Raw genomic sequence first — 17,330 nt, forward strand, 5'->3', positions numbered from 1 at the left:
TAGATAATCTTGTATAGGTTAATTTTTCGGAATAAAGTAAAGAAACTTTCTAATTTCCATGCACACCCCCATCTCTTTCACAAGTCTTTCTTGCTTCTCTATAGGAGCAATATAAATATAACTATAGACATATACTATTTATACTTATCGAAGTGCTAGCTTATTCCCTATGGTTTGTTTGTACCTTTGTAAAAATAGAGAACCTTGTTTATCATGCAATATTGAAGATAGAATTAAAGGCTTGGTCAAGGTTTCACCTGCCTACCTCCAACTTCTCACCATTTTCTCTTTGAGTTGTCCAACTAATTTGTGTTGCAGCTGCAGTGAAAAATGAGTGGATGCCTTTTACAATGAAATAGATTGGTCAGACCAGGTGAAAAATAAGCCCAAAGCTTCTGTTAGAGAATCCCTCACTATGTTTATGAAATCATTCAGTGTGCTTTAATCTCTCTCTGTCTCTCCATGTGTTGGGTAGAATCACCTGATGGTGAAGCATGAAGAGCCTTGAACAAGCCTAAGTGTATGATAAAGAGGTGGCATTCCTTGAGCCGGATCACGGGCACCACCCACTCAACAGGTGGCAGCAAGTCTCAAGGAGCTATCAGGATGAGCATGCTTGGCGATCAGCGTCATCCCATAGGGACAGACCCAACTGGGTTCCATCCCGGATGGCTCATGAGCCCCAAGCACACTGAGCATCTGCAGTTTTGCATTCTCGTCAAGAAGTCTAGTGGGCACAGAGGAGCCATCGCCGGCACGTTGGATTCGGAGATGGCGCTCTTCGAGCACCTTCTGTGGATGCTGGAGTATGCCAATTCTCGGCTCATTGGACAAGTTGGTTGAGTCCATCTTTTAGTGCTGACACATGAGGAGGATCAATGTGGAACTATCAGACATAAATGCAACATAGCCATGTTATCCTTCTTAACGTGGTCCAAAAATTAATACAACGTGATGATTAACCTGTTCTAATTATCTTGAAGAGCGTGGTTGTGTGTGTCCATGTTTAATAATGTTGTATTACAATTCTGTATACTTTTACAATTCTGTATACAATTCTCGTACCTTTTACTGTGACATGGGAATGACATGCATGCAGAAATTTAGTATCATCCAAACCCCCAACCCATGCATTGCAAACCATCTAACCATAAACACTGCATGGGACTACATGCAAGATTTCACAGATGATGGCGTCTGATACTAGCAAGTGCTTGCCATTTCCTTTTTACCGTAGGACTATAACTGTTAAGAACAATGGGATGGTGGCTATTTCCACAGGTCAATTCACGGATGTGTCATGTTGACATCAGATTTGTGTACGATTGTCAAACTGAATTAGATTTCTAGTTTGTTTTCTTGATTACATGCAACTTAGAGCTCCATTTTAGCTGCTCGATTACATTTAAGAAAGCCCCCAATTCTTGCATCTTGCTATTTAGTTTTACAGGTCCTAAAAAGGGTTCTTATTCCTTGAGATGAATTAATTAATAGGCATCCATAGAACAAATGGGTGTTGGAACTATGAGAAAAGTGGGTGTTTAATCCATAGAAATTTGTGGAATCTTGTGATCAGGTAGGCCATAGAAGTTCTTTGAAGTACACCGAGATGGGGCTGCTGAACCTCGCACCTACCAAAAGAAATCGAAAGCTACGACACTTCAACCTCCTCATGTGGAGCTTTTCTTATTTTCTCTTTGGAAGCATCGAACGACAACTCGGGCGGTAGTTCATCACGAAGACGAAAGACGAACAGACCTGCAAGGTGCCATTATGAAGGCCTTACAGGAAAGGGACTCCACTACGCACCAGTCAATGGAGCATTGCGACGGGCAGTCATTGATTTATAGACGGGACCTTTGTGTTGGTCCCCGTCGCTATAATCTAAGCAGAAGCGGTGGAGTTCTGTCTCACGGTTCGTACGATCTCCATCGATTTATTTATGTGGGTACATATATACATTAAATTATACAAATGAACCTCAAACCTGATAGTTTCGGACTCCATCTTTTGCAATGTTAAATTTTATTATATATATATATATAACTATAAAAAGAAAAATATTAAATTTCTTATTAAAGCCCCAAGTTTTTTTTATTCTTTCTAGACCACATTATTTTCTAAAAGATGATATTATCTCCGTTTCCATCTCATCGATCACTTAGTTTTGTTTAAGTTGTGTGGTATCCTTACGTATTCATCTGTAAAATGATCAATCTTTCTGAAACCTTTTACGGTCCCAAATGATCTACAAAAGAAAATACTGGTTAAAAAAAGCATTTAACTCAAGATCCAATAACATATATTTTAGTAAACGTTTGATAGACAATGCAAATTATAAACATAGACTTCGTAAGCTTTGAACGTTCATGTGACAAATAGACCAAGGTGATCCGCTGTGATCAAAAGTCTCCATAAATGCCCACATGTTACTACTACGAAATAAGACAATGAACCAACTCTAAACATTACCCTAAAATGTCCATCCAATCATATGCCACTCAGGTAGCTCCTATGTGTTATGTTGACTGACACTCCACACTATTTTATGGAGCTTGAAAACTCTTAATTAGTTGTCTGATGGCCTATTTTTGGACAGTTTTACCTCTATGTGATGAGTGCATATAACTTACATTTACAAGTCTAAAACAACCACAAAAGCTAATCAAAATAGGTTATCAAGCTTATTGCAAGTTCTCTATATATTGTGTAAATCATGAATAAAATCAAAAGATATATATATATATATATATATATATATATATATATATATATATATATATATATATAAGTATTACATAGAACACCCTATTTATAATTTTGTCCGTAATATTTTCTCCCACTTACTCCTTCAACATCCTTGTCATCTTTACAAACACTACATCTCCTCATCTTTGTTGAATCTTCAATCTTCTGTTCTAGTTGCAATGTGTCTCTTGGTTCCCAACTGCTCTTCATTGCTGTTATTGATTAGTCGAATTTTGATCCGCCACTCTAATTCAACTCGCTAATGACTCTAACTTTAGTGTGGGGTCGATCGAGTTGTATTGATCTTTATTGGTTCATATAGATCCTTCAAATAAAGAAAAAGATATTTTCTATTGTGTATCAGTCTCTCAAATATCTTACACCGTTTGAATTGGGTGGATGCCTGTTGGAGTTTTAATGAGTATTATCTCATAGACTTGGAAGTTTTTGGGGTCTTTCCTCGATAAAATTTGTCTATCGATTCCTCTTCTATTTAGTTGTCACCTCCAAATAGATTCACATCACTTCTATTGTTGCTTAACATTTTATTGGAAATTAAAGAGAATAATCTACTCTCGGTGGAATCAATAATCATTGGTGAATAGTTGATAACTGTTGCCTTTCACTTTCTTCAAAGGGTCCTTAAATATGTATAGAGCTTCTCTATTAGATAAATAAGATAACTAGGATACTCGACTTTGCTCATTCACTTAATAGTTAAGAAGGAAAATATTATTCAACTTCGCTTGCCTCATTGAGAATTATACTCAACGCATTGAGCTGGTTTCTAGCCTTTGTTTGCTCTTTGCTCATACTTCTAAAGCACCCAAAATGTTTGCACTTCTTACATTGAGTTAGCTACTATGATTTGCCTTCTCATTGCTATTTTGAAATGTTAGAAGTTTTGTTCAAAAAGAGCAAACTTTTATCTAGACTTGGAGAAAGTCTCTAATAATTTTGGTTGCCTACCCCAAGATGGCTTCCCGGATGGATTGTTTCTAGGCAATTTTGCCTCTACATGATGATTGCACATAACTTATGTTTACAAGCTTGAAACAACCACAAAAGCCAATCAAAATGGGACTGTCAAACATACTGTAAACCCTTTTACATACTGTGCAAAACATGAATAAAATCAAAAGATATAAACATATATAAGCATTATATCGAATACCCTATTTATAATTTTATCCATAATAGATCATCGTCTTTGCCTCATCAATTGTTGCTTTTGCCCATCATCTGTTATACGCTTACCCCATCGCGTCTGCTCCTCGTCCATTATTATCGTTTCACCCACGTCCGTCACTATCATCGTACTCTCGTTTGCATTTGAGACCAACCCTAACACCCTACCTTCCTCTCTCGATGGGTTCACACAAGTCGAGGCCACTATCGTTCACCCTTTTGAGAACCCGCTCGTCTTAGTCATCGTAATATACAAGGATGTAGGTGGATAGATAGAAGCGCATGATCGAGGGTGAGGGTAAAGGTAAACAAGGGTGATTGATAAAAGATGGAGGCTATAAGCTTGCAAGGCAGATACGATGACCATCGGAGGCGCTAAGACTCCAATGGAAAGAGTGAAAAATAAAAAAATTTGGCCATTAAATTCGTCATTTTTATTCTTTATATAACGCTCGAGTTCTATAACGGTGAAGATGCGAATCCGGGAAATCAAGCTCAACATACGTCACCTTCGAAAGTGAAGGCCACCATCGCGGGTCCCACCACCGTCGGGTTGACCTTATCCATTTGGCCTGTCGGCAATGTGGTGCAGCACGTGGGCCCGGTTAGGTCCTCCCGCCACGTCCGATGTGGCAGGCCCGCACAAGACGCCCCCTTCTCCATTACAGGCCACTTGATCCCCTCAACCTCCGCTTCCCACCCCCCACCCCCTCTTTCTCTCTCCTCAATCGCCTCCTCCTCCTCCTCCTCCTCTCTCTCTCCCCCCTCAACCTCCCCCTGTTGACTTCCAACAAATCGAAAAACAGTCCTCCGTCTCGATCCTTCTCCATATCGTTTGGCATTGTGGAGAATCCAACGAGTACGATCATGGAAGGCAGCGCCCTGGATGATCTGATCGAGAGGCTGCTGGAAGGCAAGAAGCACAAGGCCGGCGGCAAGAAGATTCAGCTCAGTGAGCTGGAGATCCGCAACCTCTGCGTCGCCGCGAAGGAGATCTTCCTCCGCCAGCCCGTCCTTCTCGAACTGGAGGCGCCGATCAACATCTGCGGTGAGAGACATGCTCATGTCTTTCCGTCCGCCCTATGATTCCATGCCGATAGATGAGACATGATATGATCGTTTACAGGCTCAATACATTCGTTGTTCCTTTAATGTCTCCCGATCAATATAGAAATGTCTGCAAAATTTGTCTTCCTAGGGAACAGATTGCGGGAAAAAGGAGAGTTTTGGGATAGATATGGGTACTGAATTAGGTTTGATTGATTGATCTTTCAGATCATACCGCCAAATTCTGGCACCATGGGTTCAATTGGGTTCGGATAGCAAGAATTTTCTCTCTTGTTGTATATAGATTCACGTAGAACAATCTCTGCAATCTTATGGCTTTAAAAGATGATTTCTTTTCTCCGTGTTATCATGTCGATCAGGTGACGTGCATGGCCAGTTCTCTGACCTCCTCCGGTTATTCGAGTATGGCGGCTTCCCGCCGAGCTCCAACTACCTCTTCCTCGGCGACTACGTCGACCGAGGGAAGCAGAGCATCGAGACCATCTGCCTCTTGTTGGCATACAAGATCAAGTACGCCGACAACTTCTTCCTCCTCCGAGGCAATCACGAATGTGCCTCCATCAACCGCATCTACGGCTTCTACGACGAGTGCAAGCGCCGGTTCAGCGTCCGGCTGTGGAAGCTCTTCACCGACTGCTTCAACTGCCTGCCGGTGGCCGCCATCATCGATGACAAGATCTTCTGCATGCACGGCGGCCTCTCGCCCGAGCTGCAGAGCATGGATCAGATAAGGGAGATCGAGCGGCCGGTCGACGTGCCGGATCAGGGACTGTTGTGCGACCTCCTGTGGTCTGATCCCGACCGGGAGATCAGGGGCTGGGGGGAGAACGACCGAGGCGTTTCCTATACTTTCGGTGCGGATAGGGTGGCAGAGTTCTTGAGGAAGCATGACCTCGATCTCATCTGCCGAGCTCATCAAGTAAGTGCCTGTTACTCTTAATACTATTATCCCTTGTAAAGAACTTGCCACAATTGAGGTGAAAGACATAGATCAAGAATGAAGATGACGAAATCTGAGATCGAGATCTATACCGGTATTGATAGTCAGGTTTATACCATCTCGTAGGTATACAGTACATTTGTATGTATCATAGTACCGAAAAAGTAGAGGTGGAGGAGGAGGAGGAGTCAGAGGATTGGATAAGTGGATGGCACGAGAATTAGGCCGACACGGTTTAACCCTAGAAAAGTGCCTGAATCTCGGATCAGACCATTTGAAATGAACTGGTCCGATTGTTGGTTCATAATCAGATCAATAAATATCATTCGGTATATAGATCGATTCTCGGATCAAACCATTTGAAATGAACTGATCCGATTGTCGGTTCATAATCAGACCGATAAATATCATTTGGTATATAGATCGATTCGGATAGTGTTTAGAACCCTAATGATGACTAGTTTACTGGACTTCCAGTAAGAATCATGGCATAAAACATGGACTGATGGTGCAGGTTGTGGAGGATGGCTATGAATTCTTTGCAGACAGGCAGCTGGTGACCATCTTCTCAGCTCCAAACTACTGTGGGGAGTTCAACAACGCTGGTGCACTGATGAATGTGGATGCAAGCTTGCTCTGCTCATTCCAAATCCTCAAGCCTTACAGAGGAAAGGTAGGGGGAGAGTGAAGGGCTGCACAACAAAGAGCTTGAGTTTTGTGCAAGAGAAACAACAATGCGTTTCCTTACAGTTTGTATCTGAAAAGATTATTTTGCCTTCCCTTGTAGCAAATTATTGATGAGTTCAAATATATACTCAGTCTGTGTACATAAAAATGCCAAAGTAGATTCAATTTTTCTGTCATCTTCCCTGGCAACATCTTTTACATGTAATTCCAGTATCCATCTGGCTTTGTTAGATGTCACAGCTTATATAAACAGCTGATGCAAGCATCAAGATTGTTGGCACAGAAATTATACTTGAGATCAAGCAGGACTTGGATATTTGATCTTTATGATACTTCTTTCATCTCCAACACAAACCATGGGCTATAAATGAAAGATAATGGCCAAGATTATGCACTTCAGGTATGCCTACACTTTTTTTTTAGGATGTATGCTTACACATATACTTGAAGGTGTCTTACTTTTTATTGAAGTGAAAATGTATGTAGTGCCATAAATTTATAAGTCATTCTGCTGATTAATTCACAGCTTACAGAATATCCTGAGGTAAAAAAGAATAAATAAAAATATAGCATCTTGGTAACGTAACATTCATTATGATTGATTAGATGCTTCTTTGTTTCACATTTTATATACTTCCAACTCTGCTATGGCATAACAGCCAAAATAAAAAAGTGGTATATATACTTGTTGTGGGATCGTACTGTTGATCGTGGGTCAACCTAGTTCAATTAGGACCTGAAGTCACAAGGGCATTCGAAAAACCTGCATGGTAGTTTTATGAGGTGATTGATCGAGCCCTAAGATATGTGAGGTGGCAATGAGGTGGTCTTTTGGATAGAGCCCAAGCGTCCGAGGTGGGTGCGAAACTGGGTCAAGGTGGATCCCAGCTTGTTGATGAGTCCTTGCACAAAGGTTAATGTCGGGAGTTGTTTCTCGACCTGACCCCTTTGACGCTCAAGTTAACTTTAAACAATTTATGGTGTAAAAAGATTAGTTTTCGAGAGATCCTCCTATGAACTGGTACTAGGGGTCAGATTTTATACTTGTCTGGTCGAGGGAATCACTTATAATGACCATAAGGTCTTCCCTCTGACATTTCATTTATGAGGGCGACAGACTTGTAATGGTTGTAATGCCTCTCTTCTAGCATTTCATCCACGAGGACGATAGACTTGTAGTGATCATAACATGTTCCCCCCGATGTTTTATATACTCAGGTTGATTGAGGAGACTATCCTATGGATCGACAAGTCGTAAATATCCTATGAATCGACAAGTCGTAAATATCCTATGGATCGACAACCAATTTCATCCATGGATCGACAAGTCGTAATTGCCTCCATGTCACTATCCTATGAGAGATGACTAAGCCTTCATTTTATATGTTAGCGCTCCCGTGACAATCAACTGATGAGATGAGATTGGTCGTCAGAATATTCTCTATCAACACTCATCCATTTTTATAATTTTATTATGGTAAATATATCAAAATCCAACGGAAAAAAAAACTAAGAATCGAACACTTTACCGGTTGTGGAAAGAATCGTATCAAACCAAACCGACCTATTAGTAGCAAACTAAAAGAATAATATGATCCAAAAGCAGCTTTTTGTTTTTCTCTTCATTATAAATCGACAATTCTTGGTGAAGGTATTGTTATTTTAGAATGTTGACACAAAAGAAAGGCCTTAAATGTCTTTTTCTCTTAAAATCATAGTTTCTATGGAATTTATATTTTTTATATTTGATATTTTCTATATTTTTATATAATGTTTAGAAAATAATCGATCCATTGGTAATCCAAAACTTTTTGAACTTATATTGAAATGATTCAATCGATTACTCATATTTTTTTCCTGCATATTTGTTGCTTTGTGAACTTTTTGGAAGTTCATATAGCATAGCATTTTGTTCATGAGCTTTGTCAAATCTGAACTGCTTGGTGCCAAACAGGCTCTTAACAGTGTGCTAACTCAGGCATTACCATCACTTGGAATGCATTAGACTTCTTTCAAAATCTTTCAAAGATGTTTCTAATTGATGTGCAATCCAAAGATTTATGTTCAAAACATGAATTAGACCACCCTTTTGTCTCTTCACCATTTATCTATCTACATGCATTTGCAAATCCAGGGAAGAAAATTACCTAATGCAAAGCTGCAGTGCTCACATGAACATTCATGAATCTAAATGAATACATCATGGCACCTTGTATGCAAGAGTGAACAAGAAAACCATTATTACAATGACAAACTTAAAGATCACCATAACCATATAACACCATCTGCTTCAATAAAGTTCTTGTATTTAGTGATACATACCACTAGAGAGAGAAATGGAACAAAATTGCAGAATATTCTGAACCTAGATAGATGACCATTTTTATCTATTCTCTCTCTCTCTCCTGTGCTGTCCATGCAGCTGGAAATTACTAGGAAACATGTTCTTGTCCTTCCCTCTCCCAACTCATCTTTCTGTACAAGAATCAGTATTATTTTGAAGAATTGAAGATATCTTATGTATGTTGACCAGCTGCATGTATAAACTCCAGCGTGCTATCTTTGTAATGCACCAAAACTTTTTTGAAGCAAAACCTTCATCTTTCTAATTGTGGTCCAACAAGGACCACCTTGATGAAAGACAAGAGTAGTGGTGTTTCCCAAATAATGGCGACGCAGAGAGATTCATACAATGATAACAAACTCACAAAGCCCATGGCTCATCAGGCTGTTGGAGGCACTCTTGGGGATTGGTATAGAAATAATCCTCTTCTTTTGGTCTGTCGGGTATGACCAGTCTCCTGGTGGGCCTTCCCATATGATCAGCATGAGCTGCCTTAACCAAGGAAGAGAAGTCATCCCATCCTAATGTTCCATTACTATACTGATCAATCAGATCAACCAGGAGCTTTCGATCTAATGTGATGGTCTTCTTGAAACCCATGTATCTGCAAGTTATACAGGGAACAGATGTATCCTCTGAGTCAAAGCTTCAGTTTAACCAAGAGAGAACAATAGCAAAAGGAGAAAGAAAGGGAAAGAACTTTTCCTAGCCTTGTGCTAAGACCTTTCCTAAATGGCAAAGGTTGGATCAAATCCACTATTTCACCATTTTGAAGAAAGAAAAGCAAAATAACATGCTTTGGATCTCAGCATATCCAACTAGTTGAGATCAGATATACAAGATCTTTACCACAACATTCTCCACAAAGAATCAAATCATACGGTAACAATTAATGGTAGCACTGATTTTTATTTCTTCTGATCTAGCTTTTCATTTTTGACATTAACTTCCATAAAACCCAGCATAATAATCTCAATTATTTTCCTTTTTTTGGCAACAAGTGCCTTAGCATGTTGACATTTGCAAATGACTTTTGTTGCCAGCATGATGAGGAATTTGTGGTGCATCAATACAATAGAAGTTCCATGGTCCTAAGAAAACGGTTTATCATGTGCATATCAACTAAATAAACTGGACGAATTAAAATTGGTCAACTAATTAGTCAACCTAAAAGTGAAACAGCAACATAAAAATCATGATTGACTAATTGATGTCAGTGAAGAGATGCAAAGAGTGGTACCTGCGATGGCCCTCAACAACCCTAGCCATGTTACCATCATATGTAGGCACAAAGATATCACTCTCCAGAGAAACAATGTAATCTAGTGCTGCCATTTGAGATGAGTGATTCTGGAAATATCTAAGATGGGAGGGTCCCAGTAATTTTTCCTTCCTTACCTGTTCAATGTTTAGAACATAAATTAGGCAAAATAAGTAAGGAAAGATAAAACAACTACTAATAAACTGCTGTAGCCACTCACCACATTTGGATAAGCATCAGAAAGGACTGCCATTCTCCTTTTTCCACCATATATTTCTCCTGCAGCAATATACACCTGAATACTGCCATCAATATCCAGTGCCCTTAATATCAAAGCAGTCTCTTCTGGTGTTAGGGGGCAGAGGCCATCTTTCCTTTTCAGGTCAGAATTGATAACCTTCTCTTTCCACCATGGATATGCATACCTGTGTCCAAACGGATTAGCTACTCAGAAGTCACAAATAGAACTAAACAAAACCCACCACTATGACTTTATACCTCATTCTTGTCAGCTCTTCTGCTTCTTCATTGGTGCAGCCATGAGTACATCCGGAGAAAGCCAACATATCCATTTCGTATCTTAGATGGAGAACCAGAAAAGGGCCAGTCTGTCGCAGTATTCTGACTGCCAGCCTACCCAACTCTTCGATCTGAGAAGTGAATCTCAAAGCAGAATAATTTACTCGGCAGCGCAGCTTCTGGATCTCCAAAGGCAGACCATTATTGGCAAGCCGTGCATCTGTCCTGTTGAAATGCACAATCTTGTGCTTCTTTATTAAGGGAAGAATCTGGTTACCAGACAAACATATTTATCAGCACAAGTGTAATATTATTGCCATTGTATACCTCTGCTAGTATAATGCTTCCAAAGGCTTACCAACCTGATTCTGGTAATAAGACAGATCTGACCAGCTAACAGGTGGCATAGAGTAGACCATGCCCAGCTCAACCCTCCTTTTCAGTCTAGGTGGTAACACTTTCAGTATTCGCACCTCAGCTCTCAATGAAGTGATAAAATGATCGACATCAAATATGTCTTGGAACTCACTGTTATATTAAGGAACACGGCTTTAGTTCTAGAAAGTACTATGGAAATTTATAAAAAAAATCAAGTCTGTAGCTCATCAAGTTACGAAAGACCAGCCGTGTGAGACATGAATTAGAAGTGCAGACACACCTAGGATCAGCCCAAAATGATGTTTTATCCAACTCCGGTACTATGAGTGTCACATTCAAATATCTTGCAATAGCAACCATGTCACAAATCTGAAGAAAAAAAAATTGTGCCATGAGTAATGTTGCAAAGATAAAGCAATAGCAGACTACAAGTGATAAAAGAGCCCAACAAATTTGAACTCAACCCCTAACAGTAAGATTGAATCCTTACCGCTGCTCGCATTTGGTTAAGCCCACCATTGCATGAAACCATGATATACCCATTATTTCTATAGATTCCTAGAGATAAATTCATCAAAAACTCCATATGAGAAACATAGATCCATAAACAAGCTTCATCATGTATTAGCCACTGAAAAAAGGTAAGGAAGCTACATAGCTGTATTGGATCTATAGTGCACATATTAAATTAACCTAGATGCAATAGCAAGAACAGTCAGTTTATTTTAGCAACATAAAATGAGAACTGACACAACATTGACATGGAAAATTCTGCAACTGGTAGAAATGACAAAAATTGTCATCAAGAATATGGTTCCAAAGGAAGAGTACCACCAAAAATGACTTGAATACATATAGCAGTCAATTGAAAGAACCAAGATTCACCGTACCAAGGTGTACCACTCGGTCCGGGTGGTATGTACCAGTCCAATAAGGGATTGGTATGGACAGTACCTACCAATCTTTTAATACATCTCACCATACCACGTGTTAGTACATCGACATATACTGTACCGACGATTAGTCATTAAGCATTAGGTACAATTAAAGACAATTAGCAAGAACAGACTAATTGTTCAAAGAAAATAACATCAATTAGCTGAACAACAAATTAGATTAACAACGAAGAACAAATTCAAAGAAAATAGATTTCACTAACTAGTCCATGACACCAAGCAATGGAAGCATAAATTGTTCAAAAGAAAAAAGAAAATATAAGACAATATGTAAACATAAATTTCTCGGTAATATGTAAACACAAATCGATCAAGAGAAATTAAAAGATTTTGTAAGCACTTATGGGATTTCATTTATATAGCAAGCAAAAACATAATATTAAACAGTAACAAATGTAGAAATTTTCTTTGTATATTGGATGATGAACACAAAGAACTCACTTTTTGGGGGAAGAACGATCTTCTTGACTACGGGAGCGGTTTCATTGGCCAGGAACGATGAATCTGAAGGGATCAAGCAAGACGGCCAACCTTTCAAGACACGCGGCCCCCATGTCTCCCCCAGCGCCGTGAGCTGGAGGACGCACGTCCAGAGAAGCACTGTGCTCGTCGTCCGAATCATCCATAGCTTCAACTTTGATCTATTCTTTAGCTTCTCCGCCTTCGCCTCACCACCGATCTTGTGCTTGCGATGCCTCTCTCCACCGCACTCAGATCCCATCGTCCTCTCGAGCCGGCACATCCTCTGAATCCAAAATGCACCGCCCCCCATAAACAATAACTCTAGAACAACTCCTCTCCCATTCTAATTATCGACAAACAGAATACACTTTTTTTTCCTTTCTTCACAACCAAAATCAAGAGAACCAAGACGAGTCTGCCTTTCCACTCAATGCAGCTCGACGCAGCAATTCAGGACCCCCGACGCACTTCATATACCGTCGAAGAAAACCATGCTTGCCATCTAAAACTCAAAATTTAGACCCAACTGTCTTTCCAATCTCGAAACCACCCAGAAAAAAGAATCCAAAATTCCGATCTTTCGCCGCTTTAAGCTACCAAAATTCACCGTCTGCTCAGGTAGCGAGTATCAATCAAAACCGAAAACACGGTCACCTTCCACAAAAGGCCACGCGCCCCGTGGGAAGTTGCCAAAGAAAGGCCAAGAGGATTGTTTTTGACCCACACGCTGGATCTGGAGGGGCTCAGATGGCGATTTCGACTGCTGAACCGGCGCTATGCGTCCGAAGATCGCAAGAGGCGGGGGGGGGGAGAGCGCTAGCTCCGGCGTCTCCGATCCCCCTGCATTGCGATCCGAGACAGGGAATGTTGTCGCCTTCGGAAGGGGGCGTCGGTGGCGAACCGTTCTTATGCTACGGTCGGCGTGTTGTGTCCGAACTCACCGCTCCGTATCACCTTTCACCGCGGTTAGATCACGATTAATAATACCCTTCTCGACTGACTGCAACGTTACCCACCACACATTACACCTGGGTCCCACAAACACTTCGTGCCATCCAAGTACAGAAGTCAGAAGGGTAAAACGAGGGTAGATCCGATGGGTAATCTAGGTTTGGCTTTTTAACCCTCGGTCTGCTGTCGCTGTAAATCGACGTCAAAAAAAAGTGCCACGTGGAAGCATCACACCGTACGTGGACAAGACGGCTAGCATTCATTTCATTTCTTTGGGAGATTTATGTCTCAAATCTTATCAACCTTTAAGATTCAAATATTTTACTAAAATGTAAATGATATTTTTCAATTTTACTGTCGCTTTAAAGTTGATTTGCTTCATAACAATAAGAGTATATAAGAAATTTAGGGAAAAAAAGGAGTATTGTGTGTCAAAAATTAACATCCTTTTTCATTGTTTTTGATAATAATTAGTTCCTTTTGTTGTTATTCTAATTTAATTTTTCAGTTGAGATTTGATACACTACAAATAATGTCTTTCATGACAGATTAGTGGCAATAAAAAAAATTCCATGTATTCAGACCATGGTGGATGCATTGAACAAAACTTAATGTGATTAGAAACGGATTTTCATAATAATATATTATGGGGATTTTTCTTATTTCTCAGAATAAAGAACAGCAAATAGCAAATTAAAATTCATATAAATTGAATTAGAAAAGAATTAGTGTTGTTTTCACCCCCAAATCTCAAGTGGTGAGGGCTTCATAGGTAGGGCTCTTATAAGGGGAAAAATAAAATAAAATAAAACAACCGTAAAGGTGATGAAATTAAACATTCACTGAGTAATTGAGACAGATATAGTGATTAATTAAAAGCTAAAATATTTAATCATGTTAAAACATAATTAAATAAATATCAAATGTGTGTTTAGAATTAACTTGGAACAATGATTAAATAAAATATTATTTTTCATAGGTGCTGATTTTGAGACAAAATTCTCAGGAGATGAACTATGGATTTTCCTATCAAAGTGCAAGAAATTCCCAATAATAACAATTTATATTTTTTGTGAAATAAAAAATTAAAAAAATAAATAAATTAAAAGCTTCCCATGTAAAGCCATGCCACACTTACTTTGGAGTCGAATGTGATCCATTCGGAGTACCCAATTCAAGCCCCATCGATCTTTTTGTAGGTATGTGCCGACCCATTGCGGTTCGTCCCTCCACACCTACCCACGTCCCGAATCGAGAAGCAAGATGGGCCCTGTTGGGCCCCATCTAGCCCCGCTGGATCGCACCCCGGCGGTTAATGCGGGCGCCGTTGCCTCCGCTGGCCCCAGGTCGACACTCTGCTCCGTTTGAACCGCGACGCCACTGGCCTCGCCCGACACGTTGCGGCTCCGCCGGCGACCTCGGCCCTCTTCCTCCCCCCGGGTTGCGGACCCATCCCTCTTCCTTCCCTATAAAGCAAGGCCTCCTTCCCCGTTTTCTTCCACCACACTGCCCCATTCACCTATCTCCGATCCTACAGCTTCGATTTCGCTGGAAAATGTATCGCGCCACCGCTCTCGTCGTCCTCTTCGTGGCCGCGGCCGGCTTCGCAGCCGCTGCCGACGCCCCGGCACCCGGACCCAACGCCAAGACTGAGCAAACGGCGCCGATCCATTCTCCAGCGAAATCCCCCACCACGGCTCCCACCCCCGCCAGCTCCCCGGCTACCTCCGCGGTCTCCGGCCCCGCCAACGCTCCCGCTCCCGCAACCGCGGCGCCCGCGAATGCTCCGGGTCCCGCGACGGCCCAGGGCCCCGCTGCTGCGGCACCAACGACCACCACCTCGCCATCGTCCTCACCCGCCGCGGCGCCGGGCCCCAATACCTTGGATGACGAAGATGACATCCCGACTGATGGCCCCATCCCCGGAAGCCCCCCAGAGCCGTCCGTTGCCGCTTCCCCGGAGGATGATCTGAGCCCGACGGCGACGACTAGCAGCGCGGGAGCTTCTTTGGCAGCCGGCACCGCCTTCGGCGCACTCTCCGCCGTTCTGGTGGCCGTCTTGGCTTTCTAAAGTTTCAATTGGATTTGTCCAAATTAATTTGGGAGCAATTCTCCGTCTTTTAATAAATGAATGGGGCATTTTTTTACATATATATATATCTCTCGCATTTTAATAAATAAATTTTAAATTATCATAAATCATATATATATATATAGTAAACAAATGTTATCAATTTTTAAGCATGACTAATATAAACTAAAAATACAATATATTTATGTAACATATATAAATTAATTTTAATATATAATTACTCACTAAAACTAGTGATGATAATCACAACGTCCACATGGCGCGTTCTTATCGGTTTAGCATCGATTGATGCACCCAAGCATAAAAAGGAGCGTATAGGGGATGTCATCGGATCATTCATGTTTATCGCATCTATAGCGATGCCACGTATAAATTAGATGCCCATTTCGGATCTGATCTAAAAATATTGGGCAGAGATCCTCATTTTGGATCCGATCCAAACCTCGTTTCATGACATCACCACAGTGCATGCATACATCGGATTTAACTACGATTATTTTTATTTCCTTTTAGAATAAATACAACTTATTAGATACCAAATTAGCTTGGGATAAACTCGATTCGAATTCTCCTCCGTATCGCTCGGCCAATGGGTTAGCAAAAATATTTTGGAGATATTTTTGTTAACCCATTGGACTAAGTCATCAATGCAATAGATAATCATGGTTTAACAATTATAAATTCTCATCCGTTGTCAAACTATAAGTGATAGTTGACTTAGTCCAAGTGTAACTCATAATCAATAGTATAATATACATGAAATTTAGTCTGATGGTTGGTTTCATAATGTCTAAAATCCTATCTATGAGTAGTAGCAATTTTTAACTTTGATCCCTTTCGATGTTGAATACTTAGTAAATCACAAATCGATTTAGTGAGATAATTGATCTTTTAATTTAGACAAAACTAACATCATTATGGTTGAGCCATCCAATCTAATCCCATGTGATTAAATGGGTTAATTATATATTATTCTTATCGTAGACTTAAAAAATTATATTGAAATATCTAAAATTATAAAAGTGAAACATCTAGTTATCCTAATCCTATCAATTTTATTAATGAAAGTACGAAAATAATGGATTTTTTTTTTCAATATTTCAGTTGATGGTGATAGACGACAATGTCATTGGGTATTGCGGATGACTATTGTTGTTGAGCGATGAAATGGTCACTCTATGTTTACATGATCTCCTTCGAAATTGGCATAAGGAAGTCGAGGAAGTAAGCATCATAGTCTCAAGCACGTCGTCAACCATGCGCCCTCCATGCCCTTCATCCTTCTCAAGTGGCACTTCGGAATGTTGCTCCTCAATTGCCTTCCATCCTCTTATGCCACAATCAAGAAAAGAAATGGAAGATGATGCTGTACGCAACACCCAAGGTTGAGGGTCTTGCTATGGTGGCTATGATGATGTTGTAGGAAACTAAGGCGGGGATGAGGATGCCGAATGTGAACCCATTGGATAAGATGATCCACAGTGATGATGAGAATGAATATAGTAGCTCTTATTGCTTTGACAAGCCATGCTGATGATGAAAGGTGATGGCGGTCCAGAGGATGAGGATAAGTTGAGGTGGAGGAGTGAGTAGCAAAGAGAAGGAAGCCTCTAAGGTTTCACCTCTCTCTCTCTCTCTCTCCATTGGAGGAGATCACGATGGATTTCGAAATGATCATAGGAAAGAGATCATTTTGGAGTACGCTTTTCATTCACAACAACTACTCGCAATCTTAA

The 17,330-nt window shown here is 40.5% G+C and overlaps 3 protein-coding genes across 3 annotated transcripts; 2 read left to right on the forward strand and 1 right to left on the reverse strand.

Moving 5' to 3' along the window:
- The first annotated feature begins 4,652 nt into the window (after positions 1-4,652).
- LOC103981034 (serine/threonine-protein phosphatase PP1 isozyme 2) lies at positions 4,653-6,807 on the forward strand. The gene is made up of 3 exons (XM_009397609.3): positions 4,653-4,984; positions 5,364-5,923; positions 6,459-6,807. The coding sequence occupies exons 1-3, from the start codon at positions 4,804-4,806 to the stop codon at positions 6,630-6,632; spliced, it is 915 nt and encodes a 304-aa protein (XP_009395884.1). The 5' UTR covers positions 4,653-4,803; the 3' UTR covers positions 6,633-6,807.
- A 2,084-nt stretch (positions 6,808-8,891) lies between these two features.
- On the reverse strand, positions 8,892-13,440 carry LOC103981035 (rhamnogalacturonan I rhamnosyltransferase 1). The gene is made up of 8 exons (XM_009397610.3): positions 12,531-13,440; positions 11,624-11,691; positions 11,414-11,502; positions 11,118-11,283; positions 10,735-11,024; positions 10,457-10,661; positions 10,216-10,373; positions 8,892-9,579 (listed from the first exon to the last, which is right to left on the reverse strand). The coding sequence occupies exons 1-8, from the start codon at positions 12,859-12,861 to the stop codon at positions 9,336-9,338; spliced, it is 1,551 nt and encodes a 516-aa protein (XP_009395885.2). The 5' UTR covers positions 12,862-13,440; the 3' UTR covers positions 8,892-9,335.
- A 1,362-nt stretch (positions 13,441-14,802) lies between these two features.
- Positions 14,803-15,655, forward strand: LOC135672388 (classical arabinogalactan protein 4-like). Its single transcript, XM_065180861.1, has one exon. The coding sequence runs from the start codon at positions 14,818-14,820 to the stop codon at positions 15,571-15,573; it is 756 nt and encodes a 251-aa protein (XP_065036933.1). The 5' UTR covers positions 14,803-14,817; the 3' UTR covers positions 15,574-15,655.
- The last annotated feature ends 1,675 nt before the right edge of the window (positions 15,656-17,330 follow it).

The sequence above is a fragment of the Musa acuminata genome, chromosome BXJ1-4 (genome assembly GCF_036884655.1).
Source record: "Musa acuminata AAA Group cultivar baxijiao chromosome BXJ1-4, Cavendish_Baxijiao_AAA, whole genome shotgun sequence".
Lineage (NCBI taxonomy): Eukaryota > Viridiplantae > Streptophyta > Magnoliopsida > Zingiberales > Musaceae > Musa > Musa acuminata.